Source organism: Micromesistius poutassou, assembly GCF_964030765.1.
Source record: "Micromesistius poutassou genome assembly, chromosome: 2".
NCBI classification, from domain to species: Eukaryota; Metazoa; Chordata; class Actinopteri; order Gadiformes; family Gadidae; genus Micromesistius; species Micromesistius poutassou.
In genome coordinates, this window is record NC_140272.1 from 20,284,290 (window position 1) to 20,307,437 (window position 23,148).

At 49.3% G+C, this 23,148-nt stretch overlaps 3 protein-coding genes across 12 annotated transcripts in view; 2 read left to right on the forward strand and 1 right to left on the reverse strand.

Moving 5' to 3' along the window:
• Positions 1–148: 148 nt before the first annotated feature.
• acot8 (acyl-CoA thioesterase 8) lies at positions 149–3,760 on the reverse strand. 4 transcript variants are annotated; one of them, XM_084464497.1, is made up of 6 exons: positions 3,566–3,760; positions 3,227–3,363; positions 2,654–2,879; positions 1,999–2,156; positions 1,447–1,638; positions 149–813 (listed from the first exon to the last, which is right to left on the reverse strand). In XM_084464497.1, exons 1-6 carry the CDS (start codon positions 3,697–3,699, stop codon positions 695–697), a joined length of 966 nt encoding a protein of 321 aa, XP_084320623.1. In that variant the 5' UTR covers positions 3,700–3,760; the 3' UTR covers positions 149–694. The 4 variants fall into 4 exon arrangements, with proteins under 4 accessions (XP_084320623.1, XP_084320622.1, XP_084320621.1 ...); XM_084464496.1 differs by having other exon boundaries at positions 1,999–2,159; XM_084464495.1 differs by having other exon boundaries at positions 3,512–3,760.
• Positions 3,761–5,461: 1,701 nt separating this feature from the next.
• On the forward strand, positions 5,462–18,301 carry eif4ba (eukaryotic translation initiation factor 4Ba). Of its 4 annotated transcripts, none has more exons than XM_084464488.1 (15): positions 5,462–5,489; positions 7,229–7,399; positions 7,652–7,857; positions 9,113–9,229; positions 10,140–10,194; positions 10,949–11,092; positions 11,606–11,743; positions 12,941–13,117; positions 13,692–13,971; positions 14,569–14,657; positions 15,084–15,372; positions 15,926–15,963; positions 16,610–16,751; positions 17,398–17,470; positions 17,868–18,301. In XM_084464488.1, exons 1-15 carry the CDS (start codon positions 5,477–5,479, stop codon positions 17,937–17,939), a joined length of 2,004 nt encoding a protein of 667 aa, XP_084320614.1. In that variant the 5' UTR covers positions 5,462–5,476; the 3' UTR covers positions 17,940–18,301. The 4 variants fall into 4 exon arrangements, with proteins under 4 accessions (XP_084320614.1, XP_084320615.1, XP_084320616.1 ...); XM_084464489.1 differs by having other exon boundaries at positions 15,108–15,372; XM_084464490.1 differs by lacking the exon at positions 17,398–17,470.
• A 3,346-nt stretch (positions 18,302–21,647) lies between these two features.
• LOC311339123 (tensin-2-like) overlaps positions 21,648–23,148 on the forward strand; it is a 35,711-nt gene continuing 34,210 nt past the window's right edge. For all 4 annotated transcript variants that reach the window (XR_014633195.1, XR_014633196.1, XM_084464484.1 and 1 more), the window contains exon 1: positions 21,648–21,782. Coding sequence is in view for 2 of the 4 variants with exons in the window: in XM_084464484.1 (XP_084320610.1) it covers positions 21,669–21,782 (114 nt within the window). In the remaining 2 variants the exon portion in view is untranslated. The remainder of the gene's footprint in view (positions 21,783–23,148) is intronic.

Sequence of the window (23,148 nt, forward strand, 5' to 3'; positions counted from 1 at the left end):
TGATGAGCTTGATTGATTATCTTGGCTTGCAGAATTGGCTTCATGAGCGGAATGTACAGTGTGTTTTGTAGACATGTGGTGGAAAATATTGAGGCAGACCCACTGCCAACATCATTAATTGTTTGGGGAAAAAAAGATAATACGCATAAATATTTTATGAGTTTATTTTATTCACAATTTATTTTTTTCTGGAACTTACATTAAATAATTTAGTTCAGTGCAAAGTGCTGATTAAAAAAAATTACGCTCTCAAAATTAGAAAAGAGCACGTATGCTGGTATGCATCATCTTAGACAAAACAAAACATGACAGACGACACTACACAAGAAACATGGAATGCCACGAATTTCTTCTGCCGATAAAATAATATGACTGAGTCTGTGTTTGAATTGGCTCCCTTGTTCCCTCATTCCCCACACCCTACAAAGTGAACATTACATATTACACTAGTTATGGAACAAGAATATTTCGGAATTCTGATCATAATTATGTGGTGAGCATCCATCAGTACGATGGCATTGGTCGCATAAACGAGCAGCCATGTGTTAGACGTCACAGGGCGAGCGGTAGGAGTAGTTTCAGTGTGTATTCAGGAGAGCACGACGTTGGGGAACCATATTTGTACACTGGTTGCTGAGTACAAAGCATTGCACTACACAGGGCACAAGTGGACCAGTTCGACCGGAGCACATGTCTAGAGTTTGCTCTGGTCCTTGGAGGCGGTTAAACGGATGAGCCCTTCCTGGCAACAGGAGGCCGCCAACACCCCATCTCTTCTCCACAGCCGTCCCTGGACAAGTCCTCGGCTGCCCCCTAGAGGGAATCAGGTAACATGTCCGTTCATAGTGGTTTTCTTTTTTAAATTCATTTGTGCACCATACAGGAAAAACAAAAGTATCATGCATGCAGTGTTGTGCAAGTTCACCCTTCACATGAACTAGTTCAAAGTTCAGTTCATACAAAAGATAATGAATAAATTCACATTCATAGTTTACCAATTCAGTTTTGAACTAGTTCATGTTCAGTTCATTAACAGTTTTTTTAGAAACCGAAGAAAAACTGTGGGAGTGAATATTATGTGCTTATCTTTTAAAATGAATCCTCTCCATTACCAGCTGCCCATCACTACCATCTAAAATTGTTGTGGATATTATTTGTACACCTGTTTCATTCATCACAAAAAGGCAGTAACTCTATTTAATAAACACCTCATCTGGACCTAAGCATCAATTCAGAATGTCACAAAATCTGAACTAGTTCAAGTTCTTTAGTTAAAAATATGTTACGTTCAGTTCAAAGTTCATAGAAAAATGAACTTGTTCAATTAACTAGTTCTTTTGAACTAGTTCATGCACAACACTGCATGCATGTATTCATAAATAGGAGGGCAATGGACCTGAATTGTAACTGTGAAAAAAACGAGAATGTCCGGAGCAACACACTGACCTGCCCACGGACTCTCCACCTCGTACAGCATCCACTCGTCAGCGCGGAAGGTGTTGTGGAACCACATGGCGTGGTCCAAGGAAGCCATCATCTTCACCCTCTTAGCGGGGTAGGACGTCAGCGTGGTGCCCAGGAAGGAGTAGTCGGAAATGTAGGCGGCCACGCACACGTGAAGCTTCATGTTTCCTTCCCCTTTTGAAAAAAAACACAAGATATCTTTATATTATTTCAAGACAAAACAAAGATAACAAGAATTCATCCAATAGTAATATATGTACATATACATATGTGACCAGAGTACACAAAAGGGTAAAAAAAAAAAGTAGCAGACTAAAATAAAATAAATAGAAAAACCAAGAGACAAACTCATAGTGAACTCAGATACGTGTCATTGAGGAATCTTGCTGAAGGATGCCTTCAGGATAGGCTTTGGACATTAGGGATTTAACCCTGTGCCTTTCGGCTTGGGAGTTGAAACACCATAGTCCACTACACACTAACCTAAAAGAAGTGGTTTGGAAGAGCGATAAAGGCGTTTGCTTTTTGCCATACCTATGTGTCCTCGGGCACGGACCCAGAACATTCTCTTGGGTTCCGTGGTGACCTCTCTGGAGAACTGTAACGGGTTGACGGGCCGGACCTCGATGGGTACCTCGTTAGCCAACACCTTGTTGAACCCCTGCTTCACCTTCTGCTCCAGGTCAGGTTTTCTTCTCCATTCAAGTACAAATTAAGTCACATGTCAGATTCCTGGCAATTGGAGGTGTTTCTCCCAGCTTTGGAAAGCACGATATTGAATCGCAACAAAAACATGACATTTACTATAAACATTAATTTTCCTAACTAACAACTTTTTTTCTTTGCAAATCGTGAAGGAGCATGTTGGGGTTAGGGATCCTGCTCAAGGATGCCTACAGAATACAGGTTAAATGAAAATACAAACAAATAAATGATTGACCATATATTAAATGATCATTATCATATTATGAGAAAGATTACGTTGTCTTTGGTTTAGATATGGCCATATCATATCAAGCGGCCATAAGCATTAGCATCTGCTATTGATTATGTATTAATCCACGACAGGAATGGTGGGAAATATGTTAAATGTTTCGAGTATTAAACAGCAGTAAGTTAAAATACGAAAAAGGCAAAAAAAAATATGATAAGATTTGTACATAGTTCCCAGCAGTGTGGCGCTCTGTACCCCAGGACAAAGCGAATGAGGTCCTCCAGCGAGAGCAGGTCCTCTGGCGGTGGGACCGCGGGCATGGAGAACTGGTGCTGCAGGGGGCTGGGCTGGTCCATGTGGAAGGAGGCCTGGAGGACCAGAATGGGGTCCCCGTGCTGGATGGCCTTCACCGAACGCACGCAGAAACTACGGCCGTCCCGTACGCGATCCACCATGTACAACACGGGGATGTCTGGGTCACCTAGGGCCACACACACACACACACACACACACACACACACACACACACACACACACAGCTTAATTACGCTCAGGTAGGTAGAGATACTGTTTATCCATGGTGAACGTAACATAGTATGCCTAGACGTAACCAATGCAGGCACGAGTAATGTAAAGGCCAAAAGTACAGAAAAGAACAGAAGATTTAATATAAAGACTATGTTGTCCTATATTGATTGTAGCAGCAGAACCAATTATAGTTGTTACTGTTCTGTTTGTGTTTATACTTAACAAGCTATATTATGAATGATCCGAAAAGAGGGAGACAGCCTTATTAGTTGTAGTGTCTCTGAAATAAATGTATCTTACCTGCTCGTACGAAGTAGCACTGAAGAGAATGTGCATAGAGATGATCGCCTACAGATTTGGCGGCGGCTACGAGGGCCTGACCGATTATTTGCCCTCCGAATAAACGCCGACTGAGGGGTATCCAGTGGTTCTTTCCTCTGGATAAAAAGGGGAGGTCAGGTGTGTTCTGTAAAGCTAAGTCATTGTCACGCACTTTGAAAATGAATGCATTAAAAACTAAACTGTACAAGGGATCTGACCACTAGGCCAATCTTCAAACATGGTCAAAGTCAGGAGATTGGCTACCTTTGACGTTTAACTGTGCAATGCGTAACGTTGGTTCTACCAGTAAAGACCGACCTGTAAAGACCGTCGTCGATCTCCTCTAACTGTAACACACTGGTGACAAGGACGCTTTTTAGGTCCCGCGAAAGCATAGGTGGAGATTCAGGTAAAGGGTCTCCATCTGCTTTCTCGTCATGCTGCTCACTCATGTTCGTGAGATCGATGGTTTCATGAGCAATGAACTTTGCAGAAGTTTGTTTTTGACGTGCGGACAATTTCTTCTTTTCCTGTAAATCGCTTCCCGAACCAAATGTGCAGCAGGTACGTTGCTGCCACCTATCTACTGTGGAGTCGCATTGCCTCTTAAATTAGCAATAGCGTCTAGCTGCAGACCTCCAGTCTCCAGCAGCTGACGCCCATCTCCATCGCCAGGACCCATGGGGAAAATAACATCTGTTATAACGTGTGTTAAAGTGGAAAACGAATGATCGTGCTTCCTTATCAATTCAATTAATAACGTGTAGATGCCACTATTGTGCATGGTATGGTTATATTGCGCTTATCGTTAATAAATAAGTGTATTATTTGTACCAGTGTCTTTTAAAAAATAGAAGTCCCCCGTCCTTTTCCCACCACAGACAATGGGAACCGCTACGTCCTTGTGGCCCTGGACTATTTGACCAAATTGCCAGAGGTGTGTGTATGCAGTCCCTGCCCAGAGCGGTGTGTGAAATGCTCTGTGGCTTCAGGGCTCCTGAGGAACTAGGCAGTGATCAGGGGCCCGACTTGGAGGCACAGATGTTCCCTGAAGTGTACCGCCGCATGGGGGGTACACCTCGGCATGAACACCACGTGAAACATTCGACAAAGCCGTGAATGACCTGAGAGAAAAGGCAAGGAGGGCCAGACAAATGAGCATCAAACTAGAAGCATGCAAGCATCAAATTGAAACTCTGCATTCAGAAATCTGCAAATCTGTAAATCTCATGCATGCAGAGCAGAATTAGGACGATATCCAATCATTACAAAAATCCAGAACAGAGTGCTAAAATTGCATAACCACCTGAAGGAAAGAGACAGCCACACGCGCCACAACAAGTCCCTCATCCACAGAGAGTTCTGGAGTCCCCTTACCCAACGGGTCCTGGGACACCAGTCCAAACCAAATGGTAAGAAAACTAAAAGTATGACTATGGCATGTTACTATGTCCTTAAACAGTGAATACACAGTTTCAGAATACATGACCACCGTGACCGACCGAAAACAAAGAAAATCCTTGACCAGACACAGCAGAGCCTGGCCATGAAGAGGAGACGCCACAGAGAGAGAGCTGCCTCCCGATACAAGACAGACGCTGGTCTCACTGCGGCCAAAACTACTGGAAACTGGAGCTGCACTTCCAAACCTTCTACCACACAATTGACCTTTTGTGATGAGAGATTGACCTCAAACTCCCTATAAATAGACTGCTCCGACCGGACGTCCACCACTGGCACATCATTGTAAACATAAAATTGCACTTTTTCTGTCTGTTCACAATGATTGCACTATTGCACACATCCTCCACTGTAAATACATGTATCTTTACTTTATTTGGGGATATTATATACTTTTTATACACTCTGAGAGGCCTATTCCATATTTCACTTTTTGTATATTTAGTATTGAATATTCTATTTTGGATATCCTATATATATTTTGTATTTTACTTTTGATATTTTTCTCAATTCATATTTTGGCCAATTTGTTCACCTGCTTGGTAAGGTAACGTTCGTCTCCCATGCCATTAAATCCTTACGAATTAAAACTGAACTGAACTGAATGAAGTGAAGCGAATGGCCTGAGGCTGAAGGTCCGCAGCCAGAGACCCTTCTCGAACCACAGTGGACTTGTGGAAAGACATGCTCGTGAACCTCACTGCGCGCTCCCGATAATAAACTTGTGACGCCTTCATCCGGGACTCTGGTACCAACTCGCTCTCCAAGATGGCGGCGTCAGGTGAGGTTTATGTGGGTGAACGATCTGGGTCGTTTAGGATATTTCAGAGTGTATTATCTCGACCACACGTCGAACGGAGAGCTCACACCATGCCTAACATCTGTTTTAGCAATCGGTGTTATTGTCGTACGAGAACGAACACGCGTTACGCTTGTTGGTCCCGGTAAAGGCGCAGCGGCCGAAAGAGCGGTATGTGCGAGGCAACGACTTGCACGATTTAGCCATCTCTGCGCAGATATCGCGGGAATTCCTTTTATTCCTAGACTATTATAGACGCTTCTGCGGTTGACGCCTCGAATATTTCCAGGGTACTCTTGTTTATTCGGGACTTGGTGTCATGTTGTGAAGTGTCGCCCGCTGCGGACAGAAGCGCCACATTGTGTCTTCGTAGCCTCGGGTTTCGGGCATTTCTTGGAGGAGGGGTCGACTTGAATAATGTGCGCTTCCCACGGAATTCCCCACGTGCGCCACTTAATTCGGCTCCGTCCGCGTTAAGTCGCCGATGGATAAACGCCACACTGGCGCTGCGTGTCGCATTCTAACCCCCCCGGACGGTGGGCTCCAACTTTGATCCGCATGTGTGTGTCTTTAACTTGCATGCTGCTGCTCGCTAGTGGCGCATTCTGGTGCTGGCGCAGCCATGAGCGCTAGGCCCTAAAACCCGACCAGCTAAGCAGGGGGATACTTCCACCGTCAGCAGTCCTCTGCTGACTATGCTCACATAAAGACAATGGCGAGCTACTTGGCTAGCAAGTTAACAGACTGATTGCTTTTTTCCCCCCACATCATACGTGTCGTCTGAATAACATTTCTTGAGCTAAATGAACGATAGCCACTGTAGATGCATGCTGCGATACGGTGCATGACTCAATGCGGTACCGCGGGTGCGATTGAGTGATTAATTGCTTTTCCTTCATCTTTGAGTTTGGGTTGAGCAGTGCTCAAAGTGTAAACAGTAAGTGTGTGTGGGGTATGTGTATGGCTTTTGCGCTTTGTGAAAGAATGCCCTGACTGCCTGGATTTTTGACAATAAAGCTTACTGGGAGCTTTGTCCTTCTGACCTCCCTCCCCAGGACCAAAACAAACCGGTGTCCACCGCCCCCCCCCCCCCCCACCACCACCACAAACTGCGTTTGATTGAATACAGAAACCGAACACACAAGTTTTTCTTTGGAAAAAAAATATGCATGCTAATTATTTCCTTCCTAAGTTCACAGGTATTACTTGTCGTCCATTTTTTTAATAATCAGTTTGCAGCCAACAGAGCGCACACCGGGTTCCGGTTTATTCTGTGTTTTTAGTGACATTCACTGACCACTCCCTTTGTTATGAGCAGGGCATACTTGAAATATGGGTTAGCTGAACACTGTCTTTCTTTCAGACAAGGTAGTACATTCCTTATCTTGGTCGGCACACTGCGTTTCCTCTATCTCACAGGGACAGGTCGTAGTTAACTGAAGCACGTCGGCCACTGAACTGTTAAACTGGGGACAGATGCAGCTGTCAACAAAAGCACGACCGCTGCTCTTATTGTGTTGTTGTTATAATAGGGGACGTTGGTGCATTTCTTTGCCATGTTCTCCGTTTTTGACCTTAAACATATCTCGTAATACCTTCCTGTTTACCAGCATGGATTTATAAAGCGGTAGGAAAAGCGTTTCCATCTTCAGTTTCAGTGTTAGTTAAAGAGTTAAAAAAATCATGTAAACTCCATTCTTTGTTTCGTGTGTCTTTTATAGCAGCTAAAAAGAAGGGGAATAAGAAAGGGAAGACCTTTTCCTTGACTGACTTCCTGTCTGAGGACAGTGGAGGAGGAGGAGGGGGAGGGGAAAGAGGAAACGCCCCACCTCCCAACTACCCCGCCAAGTCCACCAGCTGGGCCGACGAGACGGACGACCTGGACGGAGATGGTGCGCACACTCCTCACCTTCAGTGTATCTTCGAAATGATGTCACTTGATGCGTAAAATGTGGAGTCAGTCAGCCGTAGCCACAGCTTTTCACTGCACAAGCAACAACAATAGCGTGTCTTGTGTTCGTATAGAACAGTATGGCTCTTTTGTGTTCCTCCGTCATGGAGTCGAAGGACCCCTTGTGGTCCACAAGCGTGTGCACCACGCTGACCTGGTCGCTGTGGGCTACCCCCCTGTCCCCCCCATGCAGTCTCCACCTCCTGGCACACGGAGGAGGACTCGTTCCGGGCTTCTGCCATCGACCGCTCCATCCTGCCCACCGCGCCGCGCTCGGCCCGCGAGCCCGACGTGGACCGCGCCCGCCTGCCCCGCAGCCCGCCCTACACCGCCTTCCTGGGCAACCTGCCCTACGACGTCAGCGAGGAGTCCATCAAAGACTTCTTCCGCGGCCTGGCAGTAAGTGTCCCGGGCACGTTCTGGGCTTGCACCTTTTGTATAGGGTTTATTTTATGTGATAAGGTTGAGGTTTATTTGGATATTTGGATATTGTGATGGAGGGTATTCATTGTGAAAAAACAGATTATGGATTCAATTACGCTTGTTTGGTGCTTACTGTATATAAAAAAACAACAATAATGCGATTGGTGAGTTGTAGTCGTTTGGGTGTGGCCTTTAACAAGGGCAAAATGACGATTTTGATAAATATGCAATTAATTGTGCAGGCAAACTCACACTCACGCTCTACTTTCTGCTGTGCCTCCCCTCATGACTCAGGCCTCGTCTTTGCCAGCGCTTCAGTCAATGTTTTCGATCTTCCTGGCTTTCATTCCAAACGCACACAGGCCCCAAATGACACGCCCTTTATGGTGTTTTATAAGCCCAGAAACGATTGGGCACTGGCATCTCTAGTACCAGTAGTAAAACTGCCATCTCAGTGTCTAAAGGTAGCTCAAGTAAAAAAAGAAATCGGAGTACAGTTGCTTATGCAATATGCTTCTCTGAATGTCCATCTATTAGTTTGGTTGTTTTGTGATGGGTGTATTTTGGGCAGATTACACATGGAAGAATAACAAACAAGTTGCATGCGACTTGCCTTCTCGCTTCCTATGAGAAGCTTTCTACCTCCTTGGTCTTTTCCTACGGTCTTTATGGATCTTATTGGAACAAGGTTTATTAAAGTCCCCATGATGACGGTGGCTTCTGCCTGGAGCACCAGGCTGCTCAGCCTTTTAGTCTTTTATTTTGGGGCCATTTGAGCCCAACCTTCTAGTCTCTCTATGATATGATGGACCTCTTTGGGTTCTTTGCTTAATTTATTTATTTTGCTCAAGCAAGAATTCATTCCTTCACGGTTCATTTTCTGCATGCCTAAGTTAATTAGATTACAATATGTTAATATAGTTAGTATAGTCTGCCGTCAATAACGAGTCAGCCTGACCAGTAGTGGTGGAGCAGGAGTAGAACAGTAAGGGGTTGGGTTTCCATTCACTTGTCGAGGGCCCATGAGTCATTGCTGGCTAAACATTGCTGCAACAAAAAAAAGATAACCGCTAAGGAGTTCCTTGAAACGCACAAAGAAAGTGGATTTTTCAATTTGTGCCACGCAGACGACGGAAGGCCAGTCGCGGCTCACCCAGTGTCACTACTCACTGCATAGTGAGTTCCCGTTATGTCATTGATCTAATGCTGAACGTTTTCCTCCGTCTCTTAGATCAGTGCTGTGCGTCTCCCCAGGGAGCCCAGCAACCCGGAGCGCCTGAAGGGCTTCGGCTACGCAGAGTTTGATGACGTCGATTCCCTTCTGGGGGCCCTGAATCTGAACGAGGAGGTGAGCGGTCGCATGGAGAGCCGACGCGACTCCTGCCAAACCAGTGCATGAAGCGGCGTTTAACCCTTTTGGTTATATCACAATACGATATGATTCACAATTGTACGTAATGTCATGAAGTCGACAATTACACAACTCTGCAGAGCCGTGGCTCAGCGGAACACGACCTCGATGAGCAGAGCAGGCGGAACGGTGACAGGCCGTCGATAACGCTCAACGTCACGACCGTTGGAAATGGCGCCTGTAGGGATGGCAGAAACGGCCCAAAAAAAAACGAATGGAATACACTGCCAATCTCTTTTTGTAGGCGCCTATCTCAAAGGCTGCCATGGTTCCCAACAATGTACAGATATTGAGTCAGTTTATCTTTAATTGTATGTAAGACTTTGTGAGTAACGTTCACACTGGACCTCCACTGCCCACCATGTAGAGTCGGCGCCATACACTTCTAAACGGCGATTTGAATGTAATATCCGTTTATATCCCGATGTACTTTGAAACGCGTGACGCGTCCGGTTCAGTAGTGTTTCAGTTGGCCGTTGAGGACGGGGTTTTTCCTTCTGCCCTGCGCTGCTCAGCAGGTATACCGGGTTAGACGCGTCACTCGTACCGGCCGTTGTGTCTGTGTTCCCACGTGTCTGATCGCTGTCTTAACCTTAAATGAAACCACTTTCAAACTGCATGAGCTGGTATTCGAGATGTGGGATAATTTGAATATGCCACTACAGCTCTTCCGCTTAATTATGAAACAAGGTTGTAAATCTTTGTATATGACAACCGCAAGCCATTATGCTATTGTGACATCCCTAGAAAGCGGAAAAAAAAACCTTTGTGGAAGCCATTGTGTACAGGGTATGATGGTGCTGACTCATCCATTCCTTTTGTGTGTTCTGCCCCTTGTTGCCTTCAGAACCTGGGAAACCGAAGGATCCGTGTGGACATTGCAGACCAGTCTAACGACAAGGGTAATTTTATATGTAGTATGCACATTAGGATTGCTATTATATCATAAAAATACGACGCGGAGCGTTATGTTATGCCTTTCACTTGATCTTTGTGGACCTAATGAATCAAACACAGAATTGACTCGCGTGTGCTGCCTTCAGTCTCCACCTGTCTGTCTCTTCCTGTCTCCTCCTACCTCTCCTGTCTCCTCCTACCTCTCCTGTCTCCTCCTACCCTCTCCTGTCTGTCTCCTCCTCTCCTCCTGTCTGTCTCCTCCTACCCTCTCCTGTCTGTCTCCTCCTCTCCTCTCCTGTCTTAATGTGTCTCCTCCTCTCCTCTCCTAATGTGTCTCCTCCTCTCCTGTCTTAACGTGTCTCCTCCTCTCCTCTCCTGTCTTAACGTGTCTCCTCCTCTCCTCTCCTGTCTTAATGTGTCTCCTCCTCTCCTCTCCTGTCTGTGTCCTCCTCTCCTCTCCTGTCTGTGTCCCCTTCCTGTCTTAATGTGTCTCCTCCTCTCCTCTCCTGTCTGTCTCCTCCTCCTCCTCCTCCTGTCTTAATGTGTCTCCTCCTCTCCTCTCCTAATGTCTCTCCTCCTCTCCTGTCTGTCTCCTCCTCTCCTGTCTGTCTCCTCCTCTCCTGTCTGTCTCCTCCTCTCCTGTCTGTCTCCTCCTCTCCTCTCCTGTCTGTCTCCTCCTCTCCTCTCTTAACGTGTCTCCTCCTCTCCTCCTGTCTTAATGTGTCTCCTCCTGTCTTAACGTGTCTCCTCCCCTCTCAGAAAGGGACAATGGGCAGATGGGCGGTCGTGACCGAGGAGGGCGTATGTCCGACCTGGGTCCTGACAAGACGGACACGGACTGGCGAGCCCGCCCCGTCAACGAGGACGACGCGCCGCCCAAGAAAGAAGACGCGTTTGGCGAACGTGAGTCCCGCCCCCGTGGTGCCTCTAGAATAAAATGAACGGTAATGTTTTGAAGGGGGGAGTAACATACTAAGAAGCTTAAAACCTCATTGTGTGTGTGTGTGTGTGTGTGTGTGTGTGTGTGTGTGTGTGTGTGTGTGTGTGTGTGTGTGTGTGTGTGTGTGTGTGTGTGTGTGTGTGTGTGTGTGTGTGTGTGTGTGTGTGTGTGTGTGTGTGTGTGTGTGACGAATGAAAGCCTTGGTTTGGTTTTTTTTTTTTAGAATGCGTTCCAAAAAACCACGGGCTATTTAAGTCCTGAGACGGTCGTAATAAGGCCGTGATGGAGAGCGTTGTCAGCTGATGCTTAAAGTGCTACACGGAGAAACGGATTACAATAGCTGTCGGGGTTTCCTCAAGCTTTTGTTCTTCCACTGAAGACACGTGAACGTCCAGCAGGCCGCCCAGTTGATCTCGTGTCGGCGGTGCTCTGATTCATCCTGATCGATTGACGCTACCTTTCTGTCTCGGCGGCAGGCTCAAGAGACCGCTTCGAATCGGACCGCTTCAAAGACGGGCCGCGGCGCGACAACGACCGCTACGAGTCCGGCGGCGGGAGAGATCGCTTCCGGGAACGCTACGACGGCGGGGACCGCAGAGACTACGACAGGGGAGGTGAGAGAGACGGCCTGGGCCTCGGGCCGGTCTGCTGTGCGTCTACGTGATGGGCCGGTCTCGCTGATGCAGCGTGGTGTCAGCACTGCGGGGGGGGGGGGGGGGGGGGGGGGGGTTGATACCCACTGGGGTAGGACTACAGGATGACTTGCATATTATATCCAAATTGTGATATGGACCTCTGCAATTAACTAATTGTGAAAGGTTACAATTAGGGACAATTATAATAACGTAAATACATCTGAGTTTGTGCGTTTGATTAAAAAAACACAAATCGATTTACAAACCATTACAACAGTGATCGCTTGAGTATTGTAGTTTATTATACAGCAGGCACCACAGAATCGTAATTTAATTGATAATCTGTTAATCAACCTGAATAATCACAATTATCATTTGTCATAACCGCGCCGCCCTCCATTGCCGCTCATACTAAGAACGTATGCGCTCGCGTTGTTGTTGGTAAGAAGACACCGAATGGTGTTTTATTGATATTGGCTTTGCAGCCACTGTTTACCTACTGATACATGGATTCCTATCATACAGACCTCAATACTTCCCTGTCTCAGCCTTACCGGTTTTGAAGAGGCTGTGAACCTAAAATAGTTAAAGAAAAAATGCCTACGTCATAAGTCCTAAATTTTTTCATGTTGTCTGTGATTCTTTATCCACTTTCATGTTTAACACCAGATAAGCTTTGAGTGTGAACATATCAGAATTTGAACCTTAGCAGGAGTTGCAGCCTCATCCACTTGAACCCATTATATTCAACACAACAAATCCAAAAGTCACATCCTCCGACGTGTGTAGTCTATATTCTACGCAACGTTGCCCGACGAAGTGCTCCCTGGCTTCATATTGAAGGTCTGCCTTAAATAATCTGGATAGGCGGCAACGCACCAGTTTCAGTTCCAATACACTCTTCTAAACGTGACTGAAACATGTCGCTAAATGGGTCAAAGCCTCCGCAGAATGTGTCCTATACGGTACTTAAATGTGCCTCCTACACAAAGTTGATACTCTAAGTGTCATGAACGTGTTTGGGTCTTTGTAAATCCAGCTGAAGCGGTGGGTTAGCCTGCTCGCTAAGTAACGCAGACCACATCGTGTTCCTTGTGGCCCTGTCCGAGCCGGCGTGACGCGGATATCGTTTTCTGTACAGATCCTCACCACCCTGTTGTCTGTCGGTCCTGCTAGGTTTCGGCTCCCGCGGAGGCGACAGCGGCGGCAGCAGCAGCCGCCGCGCTTTCGGAAGCGGCTACCGCCGCGACTACGATGACGCTCCCAGCAGGGGGGGCTACGGCGAGCGGGAGCGCTACGGCGGCGGCGAGCGCGAGGACCGGTACGAGAAGCGCGAGGAGAGGGGGGGTGAGGGTAAGAACAAATACCAACGTTACCCCCTGTTACCCCCGGTTACCCCCCCGTTACCCCCCGTTACCCCCCCGTTCCCCCCCCGTTACCTCTCTGTTACCCCCCGTTACCTCTCTGTTACCCCCCGTTACCTCTCTGTTACCCCCCGTTACCCTCTGTTACCCCCCGTTACCCCCCGTTACCCCCCGTTACCCCTCTGTTACCCCTCTGTTACCCCCGTTACCCCCCGTTACCCCTCTGTTACCCCCGTTACCCCTCTGTTACCCCCTGTTACCCCCGTTACCCCCGTTACCCCTCTGTTACCCCTCTGTTACCCCCTGTTACCCCCGTTACCCCCTGTTACCCCCCCTTACCCTCTGTTACCCCCTGCCCGTTCTGCTACAGCTTTAGTATGTGTGCCGTTCTCACCATGTGGAACATCCAGTGCCGTGTATGTGCCTGAACCAGTCGCTGCTTGTCTAAGTACTGCTGCAGTCCTTCCAGTCGTTTCTTTTGTAACCCGTCTTTAGATGCAATCATTCCATGTGGTCCTATTCATGACCTCCCCTTCTGTTGTGCCCCCCCCACCCCCCCCCAGGTCCCACAAGTAGGCCCAGGCTGAACCTAAAGCCCCGCAGCGTGCCCAAAGAGGAGGAGCAGGGCGGAGGTGGGAGCAGTGGAGGGGAGCGACCCGCGGCGCCCCAGCCCAGCTCCGGCAGCAGGGCCTCCTCCATCTTCGGAGCGGCCAAGCCAGTGGACACGGCGGCCAAGGAGAGGGAGGTGGAGGAGAGGCTGAAGAAGGAGCAGGAGAGGCTGGTGAGGCAGCTGGAGGACGACAAGGGCAGAGGCCTCGACAGGAAGCCCCGAGACAGAGACAGGTCAGAGGCCCACCGCAGACACCCTCCCCCCCCCCGCCGTCTCACCCCCGTCTCACCCCCGTCTCACTCTCACTGCCCTGACTCGAATAGAGGGAAAGGGGAAACGGCTTTACGCCATACTACAGGCCTGGGCCATACGGCTGAAAGACGTATCACGATATAACTCGATCATATTGATCGTTATCGATAACTATTGATCATTTTACTGACCTAAAAAGACTAGGAATTACCATGCTGGATTTAAACACTTCTGTTTAACACTTAATACGACCTTCCACTGTTATTCATCGATAAATACTCCAATGTCGATGCAACAATGGAAAAACACTCAAATATTGTAAATAAGTATGGAACCGTGTTTGTGTAACAAACCCAGCTGCTAGATTCGGTGGTCCGGTCTCTTATCGATATATATTGAATATATTGTATATTGATCAAAAGTCTATCACAATACGATAATGAATTGTTTTATTGCCCAGGCCTACGATACGACACTGATTGACGTGTGTGATGGTGTGTATATGTGTGTTAACATCTTGAAGGGGGTTAGTTTCTTTGAAGGCTGCTCTGATTTCCTAGCATCTCGTGTGTCTCCAGGGACCCGAGCTGGCGCACTGAGGAACCGCAGGCCGAGCGCTCCCGCACAGGGAGTGAGTCATCACAGCAAGGCAGCACCTCTGGGAGAGGTAGGTTACCACACCCCGGGGTGGACGGTCGGAGCCCGGCACATTGTTCTGCTTTAAAGGCCTGGCTCTGATGAAGACGAATAGTGACATTGATGACATTATTTGTGATCTGGTAAAACACGAGAATGCGCTCGAAAATAGTGTGTAAATGTTTGTGTCCTTTGTTTCACTCTGTAATGAAACGAGGGAGCCATAAAAAAACGATCCGAGGGCTTTTTATATTAAAGAGGACCAGGCGTGGTGTAATGGATGAAACCTGTATCTGTGTGTTTGAAGCGCGCTGAGCGGCGTTATGCTGCAGTAGTGCCGTTGTTTCCGTTCCGTCCCCCTCCGCCGTCCCCCTCCGCCGTCCCCCTCCCCCCCCCCCCCCGCCTGTACCTCCATGTTGTTAAGCTTCTCTCAAATGTGTTGGGATCGTCTGAAAAGATGGCTCTCCTCGCCCCGCGGCAGGCACGCGGCGCCGCGAGAGCGAGCGCTCGGTGGACGGCGAGGTGTTCAGCGGGAGGGAAGAGGAGTGCTCCTCCCCCGGGGCGGCGTCCCCGCGGCCCCTCTCCACCGGCACCGCCGCCGCCGCCTCCTCCAAGGAGCCGCTGAAGGTGGTGCCGGCGCCCCCGCCCAAGGAGAACGCCTGGGCCAAGAGGAGCGCCGTCAGCACCGGAGACAAGGACGCCCTCTCCCCCGTCTCCCCCAGCAGCACAGCTCCACCCAAACTCAGGTCAGCAGGCACCTAGTGGGAGGGCTGATGACCCCTGACCCCGTCCAGCTCCTTACTGTCACCGTGACTCAGATGTCTCCTCAATAAGCACCACTTGGTTTTACGGGTCTTGTGGCTACATACATACGTATGGATCGGTTCATTTCACTGCGGTGTAATATTCTAGTGCTTTCTGTCAAAGTGTAGAGTGCACAATAACAACTCTTGCCTAAGAAGTCGATTTGCTGACTGTTGCTGAACACATGCTCCGAATCTAAGACTTGGGTTCATTGGCCCAAACGGGGACACGCGAGTCAACAGGCCCACTGTGGACGCGTCACGACGTTGACCTCATGCACCAACAATATTTATATCTGTAGCTATGGAGAGAGAGGCTGTACGGAGGGATTAGAGAGCAGTGGGGGGTCGGGGGCTCTGGGACGCACTCCGTCACTCATGAGCTAACCGCTGATTGATCCCGACCCGCTGCTGAGTCACTCCTCTTGGTTTTCATCAGCATTCAGAGAGTTGGAGCCCACTATTGATTTGCCACCTTTTGTCTTTATGTCTCCAGCTCCACAAATTCAGCGGATGAAAGAGGATCTGGAAAGGGTAAGAAGGCCCAGAGCTGTCCTGCCACACGCCCGCCCACCTGAATGTTGTGGTTTTTTTCTTTTTGTTTGTCCGGTCAAGCCCCTGCAGTTTTTTTTTTACAGCATCCATAAAACTGCTGAGCCCCCACCCCCCACCCCCCCCCCCCCCCCCACCGCACTACTAACGTCCAGGAGTTCTGTGTGAATTGCGCTTTCTAAAAGTGTGCTTTGCATTCTAACGACCCCCTGCGGGCGCTGAGGGAGGCTTGCGTTGCAGCTTGACGCCGCCGGAGGGCGGCCGTGTGGGCCCGGCCCCGAGCGTGAGCTCTGCTGAATGCGTCCCCTCTCTGTGGCTTTGGGTGAAGTGTGGCGTGCAGCCTGGTGTGTGCCGCCTGGTGTGTGCCGCCTGGTGTGTGCAGCCTGGTGTGTGCAGCCTGGTGTGTGCAGCCTGGTGTGTGCCGCCTGGTGTGTGCCGCCTGGTGTGTGCCGCCTGGTGTGCGCCGCCTGGTGTGCGGGCTGGTGTGCAAACTGGTGTGCGGGCTGGTGTGCAAACTGGTGTGCGGCCTGGTGTGCGTGGCGATAGTCCATGTAGTCGCTGATCTCCCCCCCCCCCCCCCCCCCACCTCCCTCCCTCCCTCCCTCACCTGTCTGGCCTGTCCTTACAGACGAGCATAAGGCCGACGGTGTGCGACGGGACCGGGGCCCCCCCCCGCGGGGGCGTGGGGCGCCCGGGGGGCCCGCGGCCCCCGAAGCTGGGCGGGGCCGAGGAGAGGCCGCCAACAGAGACCGGCGGAGGGAGGCCGACAGGTCAGCCAATCGAAGCTAGCCCCTCGAAGCTGTCCTTGAGCGAGCGAGAGAGAGAGAGAGAGAGAGAGAGAGAGCAAGCGAGCGAGAGCGTCTGTTTATTCCTCATATACTCAGCTATGCAACTGGTGTGTGTCATCTGCTCTTTCCCGTGGGGTGTTTAGAGATAAAGCATTGTGCCATCGCTAGTGTACACTGTTATTTCTATTTGATTTGATTCTCAGAACCAATGACGATGCTAAATCAGTGTCTATTGTTTCACATTAATCAAATATGAGTGAGTCTTCATATTAACCCTTACATGAGATCGATCGTGAACAGTCACGCAAGATTCGAAACAATTGGCAGACTTGCACTCTGGGTAACAAGAAACCCAAGTGCAGTTAAAGTTGTGCCAGCCCCTGGTGGCTTTACGTGAGCTGGTTTCCATTAACAGTTGGCCAGAGAGGTCTGTTGGGCAATGATTTGGGGCTTCAAAATGTTTGAATGATCCTTTTGTCAGCGCTGTGAGGTCTGAACGGTGCTACTTTCTGAGTGATTGTGCGCTTGAGTGTCTCTCTCCAGTGACTCCCTTGCCCATCGTCTCTGGGCTCTGGAGGACCTTCGGCTTGGCCTCTAAGGTTAACCTTAGTGTTGGTTCTGATTGTAGAAAGGATAACAGAAGAGAACGAGACTCCAGACCACCTGCAGAGCCAAAGAAATACGAAGAGAGCCCAATCCCCGTGAGTCCTGAGCGGAGTGACGTTGATGTGTGACTCACCCCTAGAACTGACTCCCCCCCCCCCCCCCCCCCTCCTTCCCTCCTTCCCCCCCCCCCAGTGTAATCTCCCACATCTAGCACGTACACCTCCCCCTCATACCATTTCTTTAAATGGTATGCGAGTCCCACTACTGAGAGTGCGCCTGCTCCCACCGTGGAGCCCCACGCCGGCCCGTGTCCGTTTGACCGCTGGCACCAGTCGCTCCTCCTCCACGCTCCGGTTCCAAGCCGTTTCTTGGACTCCTTTTGTGCTCTAGTGTTACCGTCCCGTGCCTACCGTGTTGTGTGTCCTGTTTATCTGCCATGCGACAGTTCACCCTCATGTGGAGTGAATTGTTCTTGCTCGTGTGTTTTTGCAGAAGTTCAGCTCAGCGAGTAAATATGCTGCCCTGCTGATGGACGGCGAGCAAGGGGACAGCGCTGAAGACTGAAGACGGTGAAGACGAGACCGGAAAGACGACAAGAAAATGGAGAGAAGATTTACGGCAAAAATAATAATCACATTAAATATGGAATCAAATATCTCCTCATATGGAATGAGAGGCTTTGGGGGAAGCCCCCCCCACCCCCCCCCCCCCTCCCGCATCCCCTCCCTCCCCCCCCCCCCCCCCCCCCATCGAACCCTCACCCCATACTCTCCTCCCATCCCCTTCTCCACCGTCAGGACTTTTCAGTTTATAATATAGTCGCATACTGGACACGTTTTAAAATGGAAAAGGGGTAGCGGATACATTGGAAGAAAAAAAAAGTTGGAATAAAATTGAACTAATTGTAATAAATAAATGGAAAAGTGGGGAAATGATTTTTGCATATTTTTGGGGTGCGGGCGTGGTAGTTTTTTAATTGCAGGAGATGTAGCTTTACTCAGTTTGGTTGAATAACTTTTGCTTCAACTTGTGACTTGTTCATAAAATTGTTCATAAAATACAACGTACTTCCTGAGCATTGACGTACCTTTCTGTTGGTTAGTTAAAAAAAAAAAACGTTGAATATGCAAATTGTAAATTACGACTTGCGTAATAGGAAAATATTTGCGGATCAACACATGAAGTAATGCTTTTCTTTTTTTTTAAACTTGTTTAGGAGTATATAGGCGCCGCTCAGTATTATGCCTCCTAGCACCAACGATGTCAGATGCATGCGGAGGATGAGCGATCTGCTCATCCAGATAATCAAGTGCTGTCACCATTATTCCCAACCTTCGTGCTGATGTGAAAGCAATAATGGACCTTATGCTGGATGATGGCATCAATTAAAGACTCTCCAGGTCTCTCCTGTTTCTCTATCACTCACTTAATGTTCGAGACGTTGCTAGAATGAGTCACACTTCCTGAGGTGATAACTGAACCGCTGCGGGCTGACGTGAGGGAACGACTTTCAAGTTGTGATGGCTGGCTCAATGAGGACATTCAGAATGTGGGTCCTCTTTATCCCCTCAAGTCACAGACTGAGCAGCCACACCAGCGAAATGTATTTTTTTGAAGATCAAACCCGCACGTTAGTTTATACAAAACCGGTATTTTTTATTAAATATATATTTTGGTTTCATTTCTATAGGATCTTAGGCTACTTGTTTATTATACTGCTTCACACTGCATGGTAATTGGTTTGTTCGCCTATTACATTCAGTCATAACTTTAGTTTTGCCTCTTCACGCTTCACTTCAGCCCAAAAATGTACTCGTGTGACACAATGAGGACTTGAAACAGTCCCGTCGCCCTGTGTGTCTCCCGGTGTGGTCCATGCGTTTACGGTGTTGCGTCAGGAGTGTCTCCTGGCCCCCTGCTGGGACTGGGAGCCGGGCTGCATGGCAGCAGCTGATTCGGGTCCTGCTGTGCCTCTCATCTCACACTCCCAGCTCGTAAACGAAGTGTTCACAGACTGCCTAGCATCAACAGACTTCTTCTCTGACCGTCTCGAGGTTGCCTGGCTCCTCCGCAGTCAACCGTAGTCTGGTCCTGGCGCCTGCTGCCCCACCCGTCACCAGTTCTGACATCTAATGGGGAACTGCTGTTAGTCTTATAAAACGTAATGCGATTTTAAGCTGTTTGGTGGCCAATTGTGGTACATACGGACATCTTTTTAGGCTATTTGATTCGATTTTTTACCACGTTAACACGAGATTTTCAAAAGAGCGGCACTATATGTTAAATATACCCATTTAACCAGCCATGTGGTTAAGTAGGCCTAATTAAGAAAAGCCTGTGTGTGCAGTGGCTTAGACCAACCGTTGTGGTTGCTTTCTCAATCCCCCAATGGGCTGACAGTGTGTCGGTGCATGGAGAAGAGTCACTGAACCACCAGCTGTTGTTTCCCCCAGGAGGTCCTCAAGATATGTTTATTTTTTTAAATGTCAAACCTTCATCTGTGCTGCGATAGCTACCATTGGCTCGTGTCGCCAATGGCTACGACCACATTTTAATATGGATTTTCTCGCCCTGATATTTATTTTTCCATTAATGGTGGATGTTTAAGTTACAGAATGCATGCCCTGGTCACCAAGGGACAGCTGATGTCATGACACCGGCTTTTTTTTATTTCCACCAGTGAAATGCACGAATTTCCTTAGTTCAGCTTCGCTTGGAAACAATTCTGAACCCAACTTAAAGTCTAATTGGTCACTGATTGGTTTTGTCTCCGTTTATGTTCAGTGGGCTCTGGCTGGAGGCGGTAAACATGGTTTTTGAACGGGTTTACTGTGAAACATTAAGTTTGGGGGATTTGGCAGTTGTGTGTGTGTGTGTGTGTGTGTGTGTGTGTGTGTGTTTAACTAATAGAAAACAAATCAAAAATAATTAAGAAGTCCGACATTGTCTTCGCATTCAACAAGGGAAAGGAAGGAGGACAGTGCTCATGGCCGTCAGCCTAACGCAGCCACAGGGAAACACAGGGAAGAGGTGACATTTGGAGACACCTATGCCCCGATCTTCCCGATACATTAAACCAAAACCAATTGGATTACAGAGACCACATCTTGGCGGATCACTCGTTAATATTGCATCACCACAATGGACCAAAGACATTGCAGTGCATCCAAGCGTCTTTTTATTTTACTAGACCCAATGTTGGATGTTGAAATGGGGCTAATCAAATGAGCATCCTGTTGGGGCCACATTACGTGAGGCTGTCCGGGGAGTGAACGTGTTGGAGTCAGCCACCATCTAATCACTCCCCGATGATACAGAGAGAGATAGAGAGAGAGAGAGTATGACCGAGAGAGGGAGAGTGAGTGAGCGGGAGAGAGAGAGAGAGAGAGAGAGGGGGGACATAGCTGAAACTAAGGAGAGGGGAAGGCTCTGACATCAACCAGGCAAAACAGCTGCCCCCCTTCTCTCCCGTGGAGAGCGATAGCCGGAGAGGTAACGAGGGAGAGAGAGAGAGCTGAGTGAAGTGAAGAAGAGTGGAAGGTCTGTTAGCGTTCTGTAGGGGAAGGAGAAATCACAGGGCTCTGGGGAGGCTGGAGAGCTGAGAACGAGGGATTGGCAAGTGGAAGAAGGGAAGGAATGAGAGAGAGAGAGAGGGAGGGAGGTGGGGTGGATTGAAGCGAGCGTGAGTGGCTGTATACATTCACACTCGCCACGGAGTGAAGCCAAAGGAAAGTTGTGTACAGAAAGAGTTGTAGGTCTGTGAGAGGCGTGAGAGAGAGAGCGAGAGAGAGAGGGGCTGTAAGGGGAGACGTGAACGGGGGGCAGAAGGAGAGACTTGTGCGGGACCTTTTTAAAAGTCAGCACGCCTCGCTGTTTAGGAGTGAAGGGCAGAGGGGTGTGAGCGGAGGCTCTGGGGAACAGGAGGTGGAGGGGTGGTGCTGCTGGTGGTGGTGGTGGTGGTGGTGGTGGGGCGGGGGGAGAGAGGGGGGCAAGGCGGCATGTGGCTCTCTGCAGGACAACTCTGGCTGTCAGGGAAACACTAGCAGGCAGGTTCTTACCATGCGGGACTGAGCCAGGGAGAGGAACAATCAGAGGGCGGGAGAAGAAGAAGAAAGGGGTCTGTCGAGAGAGAGGGAGAGAGGGAGGGAGAGAGAGAGAGAGAGAGGGTCAGCGAGGGCAGAGCAGCAGAGGCCAGAGTTTCTTGAGGACAAGCTCCAAGATACTTGGTGGAAGTGTCAGGGGGTGGGGGGGGGGGCAAGAAGGCAAGGGCAAGTGCCCGGGGCGGCTGGGACTATGGGGTGCATTCACAGCGCGGTGATCCGGAAGGGAGCGAACCAGGGGACGTCTACGGACCACGACCCGCACACGGAGCCCTCTGTGTCGCCGGGCATGCTGCAGCTGGCTGGGGTAGGTAGTCCAGAGAGATCCTTTTTTGTTTCACAGCTGTTGGTTCGGCTCGGAGAATCTGGATTTTGTTGGCTAGTAAAGTGAAGTTCGTCCGTAACATTAGCAGGTGCTAAAAGCATGTTTTGTGCTTGTAAAAGAGGCCATCTGTTGAGATGACAGACAGGTCAGCGGGGTTGCGTACGTGAGCGCTGGCCTACCTGGGACTGGTCCACGCCGTCCACTCGTAGGATGACCCACAGTGAGGCTGAAGGTTGGGTGTTGCTAGGTAGAGGAAGGGTACATGATGGATGCCTACCAGAGGAATCCCAAGAATTGACACACATGTTGTGGGGACTAAGAATGGCCTGGAGAGCGTTTGTTCTCCATTCCAAATACCTTTTCCTCCTTGCACACACGTGTTTACGGCCCTGTGTGTGTGTGGGGTCCCTTATGACCTGCGCCCGGGCCAGACCCTGAGGTGATTATGATGGCCCATAGATCCGCCGACCTCTATTATATATGTGTGTATATATAAATACTATAGGACCGATTGATGTATGTCACAACCTTTGGACCCAAGCACCCTGGGCAGTAGGAAGCGTCCGTGTGTAGCGTGTGTTGCGTTCACATTATATCATGTCACATGACTATGACACCATCAGATCTCGAACATGATGACGGCGTTGACAGCCCTCACGTAGGATCCTGAAGGAGTTCCCCCACGCGGGCCGCAGTGGAGAGACAGCCTTGCTCAAAACATATATTTTTTAATTGGATAATAAGAATCTGGTGAGAGATGGGAAGAGACTTCTTGTTGCTTTTACCGTGTGTTCATCTCAGTTCAAATCCAGTGTTGTTATTATGATTATGATTATTATTATCCGCCTCATTTCCTGGTGATCAAGTCCCCCGGGGGGGGAGAGAGAGAGAGAGAGAGGGGCTCCAGGGGCGAGGAGGAAGTGGTATCAGTTACTGTCCGGTTGCAACTCTTGTCGTCTGTCTGTCTGTCCGTCTGTGGCTCTATATAGCAACAGTGGCCTGCGCTGCTGCAGCTTCAAACGCCGGCCAGATGTCTATACATGCCAAGAGATTGATAGGCCCCTGCGCTCCGGAGACCCTATAACGACGGAGCCCTTTAAGCACCGGGGCCCCGTGTGACGCTACAGGGCACGCCGCTCTCATGTGTCACACAGGGAGGAGTAAATCAAGCGGCCACATATAGGAGGGGGAAAAATGTGTGCGTCGGAGACTTCCCATGAGAGGTCTCCCACGTCCTGCAGTGTTGTGTTGTGTCCTCTGGGCCCAGCAGCTTCCTCGGCTCTTCATGATCTCAACACAGGGGGGGGGGGGGGCGGAGTGTGTGGAGTCCTGGAGAAAACATCACTCT